The sequence below is a fragment of the Coenobita brevimanus genome, chromosome 109, assembly GCF_032717465.1.
Source record: "Coenobita brevimanus isolate Jiangsu-jjx chromosome 109, ASM3271746v2, whole genome shotgun sequence".
Lineage (NCBI taxonomy): Eukaryota > Metazoa > Arthropoda > Malacostraca > Decapoda > Coenobitidae > Coenobita > Coenobita brevimanus.
Window position 1 is genome coordinate 36822222 of NC_137062.1, and position 10257 is coordinate 36832478.

At 44.2% G+C, this 10257-nt stretch overlaps 1 protein-coding gene across 1 annotated transcript in view; it reads right to left on the minus strand.

The window, feature by feature from the left end:
- The window catches only part of LOC145417140 (uncharacterized), a 38848-nt gene extending 34450 nt beyond the window's left edge, over positions 1-4398 (minus strand). Inside the window, exons 1-3 of the mRNA XM_080285918.1 lie at positions 4284-4398; positions 4019-4147; positions 3706-3823 (exon numbers count right to left, since the gene is read on the minus strand). Of these exons, the coding sequence (XP_080142044.1) occupies positions 3706-3823; positions 4019-4147; positions 4284-4398 (362 nt within the window). The remainder of the gene's footprint in view (positions 1-3705; positions 3824-4018; positions 4148-4283) is intronic.
- Positions 4399-10257: the final 5859 nt, after the last annotated feature.

Here is a 10257-nt window from a genome sequence, read left to right on the forward strand (position 1 = left end):
GACTTCCAGAGTTACAGATACGCTTCTGAAGAGAGAAGTACAGTAATCAAGAATCCTCGACTGACAGCAGCAGAATTGAAGAGAATGCATCCCCAGCTGTTACAAGATGTCTCAATTCGAACTATTCAACATACTTGCAGAAGGAGCTGGGTTTGCCAAGCTGCACTGTAGCCAAGAGGCCACTTCTTACTGACTGCATGAAGAAGCAGCGCATTCAGTTTGCCAAGAAGTATGCACACTGGACATCGGATGAGTGAAGAAAAGTTACGTTTTCTGATGAAAGTACCAGGTGCGTTCTGCCAAGGTTCATCGCCCTGCCTCCCATAGTCAATATGACCCTGCTTACATGGTGCCAACTGTTAAGCATCCACAATCAGTAATGGTATGGGGGTGTTTCTCAGGTGAAGTGGGAAGGGGAGGCCTCTATTTTCTTCCTAAGAACTTGGTGATGAATGGTGGCCAGTACATTCAAGTTCCGAAACATCATTTGTTAAACTTTTTTGCTATTCATGGGTGCGACTTTTTCATGCACGATTCAGCTCCATGTCACAGGTCAAGAAAGGTGACAAAATGGCTTCAGGATAATCGGATTGAGGTCCTCGACTGGTCTGGCAACAGTTTGGATCTAAATCCGATAGAAAACTGCTGGGCAGAGATGAAGAAAATCATGGCAGAGAAGAAGACACCCAATCTGGACAACCTCAAGACTGAACTGACAAATGTTTGGTGCAAAGAAATGTCCTTAGATTACTTTAGAGATCTAAGTGATTCCACGCCAAAACGCAGCCAACTGGTCCTGAAAAACAAGGGAAATATGATTTCATATTAATGAATGGCATTTCATGGACAAGCATTGTGATATACTATGATGTCTGTGTTTTTTAATACCTTGTGGGGGGAGGTCCTAAGTCAATTTGTGGTAGCTGTAGTACTCTTTTGGCACTTTGTTACCCAGGAAAGTTTAGGTTGGGAGCCATTCCATGTCAGGTGGATCAGTGGTCCCCACCTTACCATCTCAGATTTGGCTCATTTTTTAGAGCTTCCTTTTCACCTAAAATGAAGCTTTACAAAGCTTGAGTTTCATATCTATTGTGGTCGTGGCAACAGGCCTGCAACAAAAATGGGTCCTTTATCAGGGACAACGATCACCAAATTTTTTTTCCCATTTTGAAGTGCTTGCCATTGCACACTGGAAGCTCTGACTGTCCTCAAAATTTAGTTCCTGGATCAGTTTTTTGTGTACATTCAGAAAATCTGGTGCCCTGGTCTCTCGAATGCGTAGATTTTTCACTAAAAATTTACCAAAGTGACCAAAAAAAAAAAAGGTTTACTGTATCTCATTTTTAGACACTCAGGGATTTGTAATGCGGTTAACCCAGTAGGTCATACTTTAAAGCAAGAAACTACCATTACTATACAGCGCGAAAACAAAGCTCACCAAAGAAAAGGGTAATTGTAAATGTGTACAGTAAACTCATGATTATGCTAACAGACATTTGATATAGAGGAATCTTGTTATAAGGGAAGTTTTTTTTTTTTTTTATTCATAAATTCAAGGGGAAATCTCTATATAATCAAAGTAGAATTCTGTAAATTCATGTCTATCTATCTATCTATTCTATCTATCTATCTATTGCCAGACGCCTCAATCCCGTTTGGGGTGGCCACAAACAAATCGCCTCCAAGTCGCCCTGTCCCCCGCCATTTCACTACCCTGCTCCCAACTCACACCCCCCTCTCTCATATACCTCTCCACCCCATCCCTCCATCTCATCCTCGGTCTCCCCCTCCCTCTTCCACCCTCCACCTCACTCACATACACTCTCTTTGTCAGTCTTTCACCCTCCATCCTCTCCACATGGCCAAACCACCTCAGTGTGTTCCTCACAACGCTTCCTATCACATCCACATCAACACCACAACGCTCCTTTATATCCTCATTCGTCAGCCTGTCTCTCCACGTTACTCCACAAGCTCCTCTTAAATAACTCATTTCCACTGCTCTCACTCTTGACTTGTGTCCTTCCAACAACGTCCAAGCTTCACTTCCGTACGTTAGAGTTGGTATCACAATACTGTCATGTAGTAACTTTTTTACTTCCATGCTCACTTCCCTGTTTCTTATCACTGCTTTCAAGGAACCAGCAACCTTTCTTCCCTGCTGTACCCTTTCAAGCACTTCACCCTCCAAACCTCCATCCTTACTCATCACACTACCCAAATACTTAAACGTACTCACATTTTCCAATTCCTCACCATCCAATTCATGTCTGATTCCATAAAATCAAGTTGAATTCCACATAACACCCACTTACCACATTTAACGTACATTTATTTTTTCCTTTTGATTTCACTATTTTTTACAACTTAATGAGTTCTTCTAAGTTCTTACCATAGTTACAGTTACTTTGAGTGGTTTATAAGATGCTGCTGCATCAGATCCTGTATATTACCATGGGGACAAATAATTATATTACTGTTTTCTATTTTTTATTTTAATAACCACTGATGAAATGAACTTATTTTTCTACCAACTTTACAGAGACACATTGTAAGTAGTGTAAAAAAAGAAAATGACTTCTCCATGCAATTTGAGTGTAAGAAACTTTTAAATCACCTTAAAAGATAGCACTGTAAATCAAACTTGCAGCTTTTAGGCAATTACTAACATCTCAACAGACAAAAACAACACTAAAAGACCAACTTATAATGAGGACCTACTATATGATTCCTGTGACATTTTTAAGTCAAATAATGTACTCTAAAGACCTCTAATGCATTTGACTTAAGAACATTCAGGTTACAAACATTCAGAGATACAAAGTGCTGTAAACAAGAACTCTCTTTTTAGGGATACAAAGTGCTGTAAACAAGGATTCTCTTTTTCAGGTTATGGTTAAGGTACCCTTAGAACAACCTCTTGGAGTGTCACCTGTTTGTAAGTTGGGGAATTACTTAGACGGCAGTAAGTGGCTACAACACGACATGGTACCGTGATATGTTAAAAGTTATCCCTAATTATTTGTTGTCGTTTTAATCTCCCTTGTAAATTACCACGTACTTGTACTGGCACCTCATTAGGGAGGACATGGTGATTGATGTCTCCTAATTCTCCATCCTCAGGCAAAACCAGTTTAGTTAAAATTGCTACATTATGAAGTACCATGGAAGCAACAATGATAGCTTTAGTGGTTTCTAGGTCTGTTCTAACTTTCTTTCCTAAGTATGCAAATCTCCTCTTCAAAACACCAAATGCCCGTTCAATTGTATTACTGGTTTTGGCATGACTTAGGTTATATGCTTCCTCTTGTGCATTGCTTGGAGAAGACACTGGGGTCAGTAGATAGGTTTTCAAGGGATATCCACTGTCACCAAGTAAGTGATATCGAGGATTTAAATTTGCTTCCAATTCAGCACAAAGCCTACTATTTCCAAAAATCCTACTGTCATGCACACTCCCAGGCCAACGTGAAATGACATTGTGAAATCGTAGGTCTGGGCCACACACAGCTTGTACATTTAATGAAAAGAAACCTTTCCTGCCCCGGAACAACTCTGAGTTTTCAACTGATGGTCTTTGTATTTCAATGTGTGTGCAGTCTGTTGACCCTACAACACCTGGCATTTCTGCAATGTTATAAAACTGCTGAATAGTTTGATGCAGGTCATTGCCAGCAGGAGGTAGTATATAATGCTGGCTTCTACTTGTAATGGCTCTGGACACAGTCTTCAGGCAATGACTGATTGTTGTTTGCGACACATGGCAGTCTCCTATTGTCACTTGGTGACCTCCAGTTGCCATGCATCGTATTCCAATCAGAAGCTGGAGGTGTGGTGGAACATCCAGTTAAGATACAAAATTATAGTGTTTGAAACCTACTGATGTACACAGAAACAAAATTGAAGCATTTTTTGATTAGCAGTGAAGTAGGATTTACACTGATTTTAGTATGTACATACTGTATACGGTACCAAATTTAATACTAGCCTTTTTATATTGAATTGGGAAAAATGTTACCTCTTAAATCATTAGCAGCAGGTAGTTGATGTCTAATTTCTTCAAGGAGATCATATACAGACTCTTTCCTGAGTCTGAAACGATCAACAAACTCATTGTCACTCATTGCCGTGAAGGGATTCATGCGATCTGCAAAGGTGTGTTTGGCAATTAACTTCTACAGTATTGTTTTATTTTTTTTTTATTTCTACAATCTCATTTCTATAATACAGTATAATGAATTATATGAAAAGGAAGTAAGTTAAACCCCACATTTTTCCTGTACCTGTAACAATTCGACGATGGCGACGTTCAGCATATCTCAGGGCATCTGCCTCAGCATCGAGCTCATTCTTTTCATCCCAATCATCCCAATCGTCTAAAATATCGTAGTATGCCATGTTCTCAGATATCTGTAATAACAATGATACAATACAGTTGTGCCATCTTCCAAGTAAATTCATAAAGTATTGGACATGAAGGAAACACAAAATGCTGACTTTAATTTGTCTAGTAAAGTAACTAAAAATAATTCCAAATACATGTCAGGAAAAAAGGTTAATGGCCCTGTCTGATCTGTCATAAGGGTGTTAGAGATGGTCCCATCCAGTGTACTGTCTGTGATAAGTGGGTCCATTGGAGATGTTGTAGTATAAATGACAAGCTCCCTGAAAACAATGCTAGCTTCAAGTGCGGGGTGTGCCTAGGAGCACACAGGGAGACTGCCAGTCAAGAGAGAATTAATTGTTCTTGCAGGGGAGTCCCTTGCATGTGTAAAGATCTGTTATTTGGGTGATATGCTTTTTGCTGGGGGAGGGGTTATTGTAGCTAGAGTGAGGAGTGTATGGAGAAAGTTTAAGGAGTTGCTCCCTCTCTCGACTACGCGGGGGCTCTCCTTCCACGGCAAGGGTTCCTTGTATGCAGCGTGTGCCAGGAATGTAATTTTGTATGGCAGTGAGACTTGGGCAGTTAATAAAGAGGATGAGAATAGTCTTTAAGTGCATGGAGAAGCAAATGATCACATGGATGTGCAGTGCGTCTCTGAGAGCAAGGCCTGTGGGAGAAGTTACAATGGAAGAATAAAGGGGGAGGATGGGACTGGAATATATTGACAGTGATGAGTAGGGGTAGGTTGAGGTGGTATGAACATGTGGAGAAGGTGGGAGAGGACAGTCGGGTGCGGGGGGTGAGGAATGTGGATGCTGGAGGAAGGGCTGGGAGGGGTAGAGGGAAGTTTGACCTAATATTAGGTCACTGCAAGGGGCCTTAGGGAAAGGGGACTGAATCGAACAATTGCACTAAGATCGTGCAGCGTGGAGAGCCGCCATCAGGTAAAACTAGGCTAACGCATGCAAGCATGTTGGGGCTTTTATAAACAAAAAGAAACACACAAATCACAGCACAATGGATGAGGAAATAATATTGCACTAATAAAGGGTGAATTGTAGCTTGTGCAACTTTACAGATTACATGCAAGCTGGATTGGTTTAAACCATGGTTATTTTTGCTCATTTTTGTTGCTTTATACTGTATCATGTTTTTTTCCATCCTGCCCTAGATTGCTTTAAACCACATGTTTTAAACCCTTAAACGCGGATCTGCTCGGCGAAAAGGACACCGGCGGATCGTCGCGTTTGCGATTCTAGTAAATTTTGAATAACCGCAGGCAAGCAGGCTCCAGCTGGTATTGTCTATCAGTACCGCCACCCTTTAGCTATTTTTAGCACACTTGACCTTTGTACCACTGACCTCGGTTGTTGCCAAGTATCATTTTTTTTACCCACCCACGCACCGATGCCCGGCCCCCCCTCATCATGCGATATGGCAGCGCGTGGACAGCTCAGACGTGTCAATCTGCACCTTCCTCTCGCAAGCACTTTATGCTAATTGGAAACGCTTGTTTCCCCAGTTGTCACACTAGCATTTTTTCCCGCGGTTTGCCCCTGTTTAGCGTCAGTTTACCGCAATCTTTGAAGGTGACACCATGTCTCACTCAAGCTCTTCCGAGTCTGTGCCTTCCAGCCCTCCGAAATAGGACTTTTTGATCTCTACCCCATCCAAACCCTTACTAGGAACTGCTAAGGGCCTTAGTGACTCGGCTATAGGCATTGAATTGTTGAAAGCGTCAATGGATTATGGTAGTGACTGGATTATGGTAGTGACGTCGGAGTGTTATCGAGCCTTTCCGAGTCAGACACTCTATCGAGTGCGGAGTCTGAGGTGCCTGAAGTGACAATTCCTGTGCCCAGCACCTTAACAGGCAAGGCTCCAGTGAAAAGGGGACTAGTGTATGGAAAGGGGGCCAAGAGGAGGCGAAGTGGTGACCCCAGTTCCCAGCCATTGTCTTCCTCAGACCGGCCATTGTCCCCTACACCAGGTCACGCTGCCGCCATACCGCCATGCACTCCCAGCCCCATTCTCTCGTCGTCATCTTCTGCTGTGCTTTCTCCAGAGTCTTCGGAGTCTCCTTCACCACCTCGGAAGGGAAGTAAGCAGTCTGGTTTACGTAGAGGTTTCCGTAGGCCCCGTGTTCATGCTGGTAGGAGTAGGAAAGTGTCGCCTAGTGTCAGAGTTAGTGGTAAGGTTACTCGCACTAGGCAACTCACCACTCAGGCCACTGCGAGTGACCTTGAACCTTCTCCTTATCTCCCCACCACCACCACCACCACACCGACACGACCTAGCACAGCCTTTGCCACACGGCCTGCCTCACCCACTGCCTCACCCACTGCCACACGGCCTGCCTCACCCCCCGCCGCCCCCACCACCTCCCAGCCTAGGCAGGGCACTCTGGATGCCTTCGTGTGGTCTGAGGGCTCAGATTTTGTGCCAGAGGATCTGCCCTTTGATGCCAGTGGGTGTGGGATACAGGCTGACTTCCCTGTCCCCGAGGATGGTGAATGTCTGGACTACCTGTTGGCCTTCCTGGATAACGAAGTCATGGAGCAGATTTGTACCGAGACGAACAGGTACGAAGGGCAATCTGCTGCAGTTCGTGAAGGTGAATCTGCAATGCCATCCACGTCGCGGATGGCAGCATGGGTTCCTGTTACGATCCGGGAACTATTTGTATTCATTGGCTTGATGCTTCTCATGCCACATAACTGGAAGCACAAGCTCGAGGAGTGCTGGAGTACTGACGATCTTTGCCCCACACCCATCTTCAACAAGTACATGAGTCGTGATCGTTTCAGGCAACTCATGACGTACCTTCACTTTGCCAACAACGATGAGCCATCCTGGACTGACCCCCTATGGAAAGTGAGGGGAATCCTGAACATGATCAAGGACAAGTTTATGACGTTCCTTCGGCCCTTCAAGAAAGTTGTGATTGACGAGTCCTTGGTTTTGTTCAGGGTCCGTCTTTGGTTCGTGCAGTATATTCCTAGCAAACGCCACCGCTTTGGAATAAAGTTTTTCGTGCTGTGCGACTGCAAGACGGGGTTCATCCTAGACTTCGTTATCTACACCGCCAGCAATGTGGACTTGGACAAGACTGACCCCCTTGGATTCTCTGGTTCTGTGGTGAAAGTGCTTTTGGAAAAGTACTTTGGCTAGTCAGTACTGATCAGCTAGTCAGGTCAGGTGCGGGTAAGGGGATGGGTCTGTTATGATGTGGCAGGGGTAAACCAGCTCTGCTGTCGGGCCCTGCTGCGGATGTCACTGATTGCATTGCGCAGTTGACCCTTGTACAGTGTGGTGCGGTGAGGATCTGTCCGTTCTCCCCTTTGGGGCTAAGATGCGAATGAATGTGTTTGAATGGATGAGTAATTGGGGAGTGTGTCGTCCTGTCTCGGCTACCTCCCTTTCCTTGGGGGAAGCAGCCTAGGTATATAGATAGATAGATAGATAGATAGATAGATAGACTTTGGCGGGAATCATGTCCTGTATACGGACAATTATTTTACAACTCCCAAACTCGCCAAGTACCTTTCAGAACACGGCGTCGGATCCTGTGGCACTGTCCGGAGCAATAGGGCACACTACCCTGCCTTCCCCGAGGCTGAAGGATCAAAGCGGGGAGACGTGCACCTGAAAAAATCGGACAAAATGCTGGCGATCAGGTGGCACGACAAGAGAATCGTCAATGTGCTCACCACAGTTCACAAGGGGGAAATGCAAGCCACAGGGAAGATCGACAGAAGGACTGGCGATCCTGTGATGAAGCCTGATGCTGTTACTGACTACAGCGTCAATATGCGGCTGGTGGACAAGTCTTACATGATGATCGGAGAGATAGACTGCCTGAGGAGGAACCGTCGCTGGTACAGGAAGGTGTTCTTGCACTTGCTTGATATGTGCATGCTGAACGCCTTCATCCTGTATAAGATCAAGAACAGGAAGCCAGCTAACTACTCTCTCCGGTGGTTTTCTAAGACTTGTGTCTATGAGCTGCTTCAGCGTTTTGGGCAGGTACTGCCATCAGGTCCCAGGCGCCACTCACACACACCTCCAGACCGCCTACAGTGCCAGGACTACCTTCAGCGACACCGCCTGGAGCCACTGCCTAGCACTGCCAAGAGGGGAAAAGCACTGAGGAGGTGTCATGTGTGCAGCCACACTACCAGGCAAGACAGAACATTTAGGCGCACCTCCTTGCAGTGCAAAGAGTGTCAGACTCCCCTGTGCGCTTACCCGTGTTTCTTTGACTACCACAGCCTAACTAGATATTGAAAATAAGGGTAAGAATCTTGTAAATAATACTGAGAGTGACAGTGATACTAGTGTTTAGTTTTCTTGTACGTACTGACAGTGACAGTCTGATGAGTGTAAATTAGTGTATGTAGTTGTAAAAGCACTGACAGTGACAGTGATTTCAGTGTAAATAATTGTACATAGTAATAATATAAGTATTGAGAGTGACAGTCACTCCAGTGTAAGAAGTTGAAAGCATATTTTTCTATTCTGTGTTCTGACAGTGACAGTTTGCTGTGTAGAAAATATTATTTTTATAACAAATGACAGTGACACTGATGAATAAGGCATTAAACTGACAGCGAGAGTGAAAGTGAGCGATAGAAATGAAGTGCGAGTGGCCGACAGGAGCGAGAATAAAGTGCCTGCCGTAAGGCAGAATAAAATCGCGCCGCGGTGGTCTTTCTCATTCCCGGTTCACAATACTGGCAGTGACAGTGATTTTTAGGGCCGTAATAGTGCCAAGCGAGCCTTTGGGAAGTACTATGAAGGAAAATAATGTAGTATACGTGTTTTTAGCTGTGAAAAGGGAAATGTTTGTTCAGTGACGGGAAGACCGCCGCCGCGCTGCATGTCGGCCGTACGCTCCGTTGATTGTAGCCCTATTTTCAGTGCTTATTGTACAAATACGGATTCCAAACTACCTGTACGTTGTTGTATAAAGTGTACTGTGACAGATTGAGGCTGTAGTAGAGGGGAAACCAGGTTGCTGGGGGTGTGAAAGTGAAGACTTTGTTACCGAACTTTGCAAGTCTCCACAAGTCCTTTGGTAGTCCACGAAGGCTCAACACCTGTCTCTGGAGAAAGCTGAATGTAAGTACTATCTGCCATAAAAATGTTAATGTCCTAGGGTTAATCTCTGATTTTTGGCAAATATTTTCCCACAGGTACTCAGACCCCGCTACAACCCCGCCACACGGGGGGGATCGGCTGTACACGGCCGCGTTTAAAGGGTTAAACCATAGTTTCATTTTTTTTTTTAACCATGGTTTTCCCCACCATAATTAGGTGCAAAATACTGTAGGTAGATAGGTAGGTGCCACTTTGAAGTGCGGCCTACTCTAGCCTGACCTAACCTAACCTAAACCAATGTACTCTAACCCAACCTAACCTAACACTGCAGTAGCCTGCATCCTAAAGTAGCACTGATAGATAAACACCAGCATTCTAACATATTATCTATTCTATTGTGAATGCTTGTTATGCACGGTGTTATGTTATATAATGAATAAACACAGGGAAGTGGCTCCCATTGTGAGGTATATTTTCGCCTCCACTTATAATTACTACAGGGTGTCTTGTGTTAAAGGTTTTATGTGATACCAGAATATGTATTTACGTGTCATATCTACTTTCTGATCAGCGTAAAGGATTTTCTCTAACACAGTAACCTCTGGACAAGCAAATGTCATACACAGCTACCAAACACATCACTCACTGTACTGCATATGAATAAAAAATACCTACTACAAGGAACCTATCTAATGATCCACAAAGGTAGGCGCCGTTAAGAAACAGCTAAAACCTAACGTTAGGTCATGGAAATGTATCTACCTTATCAAAAA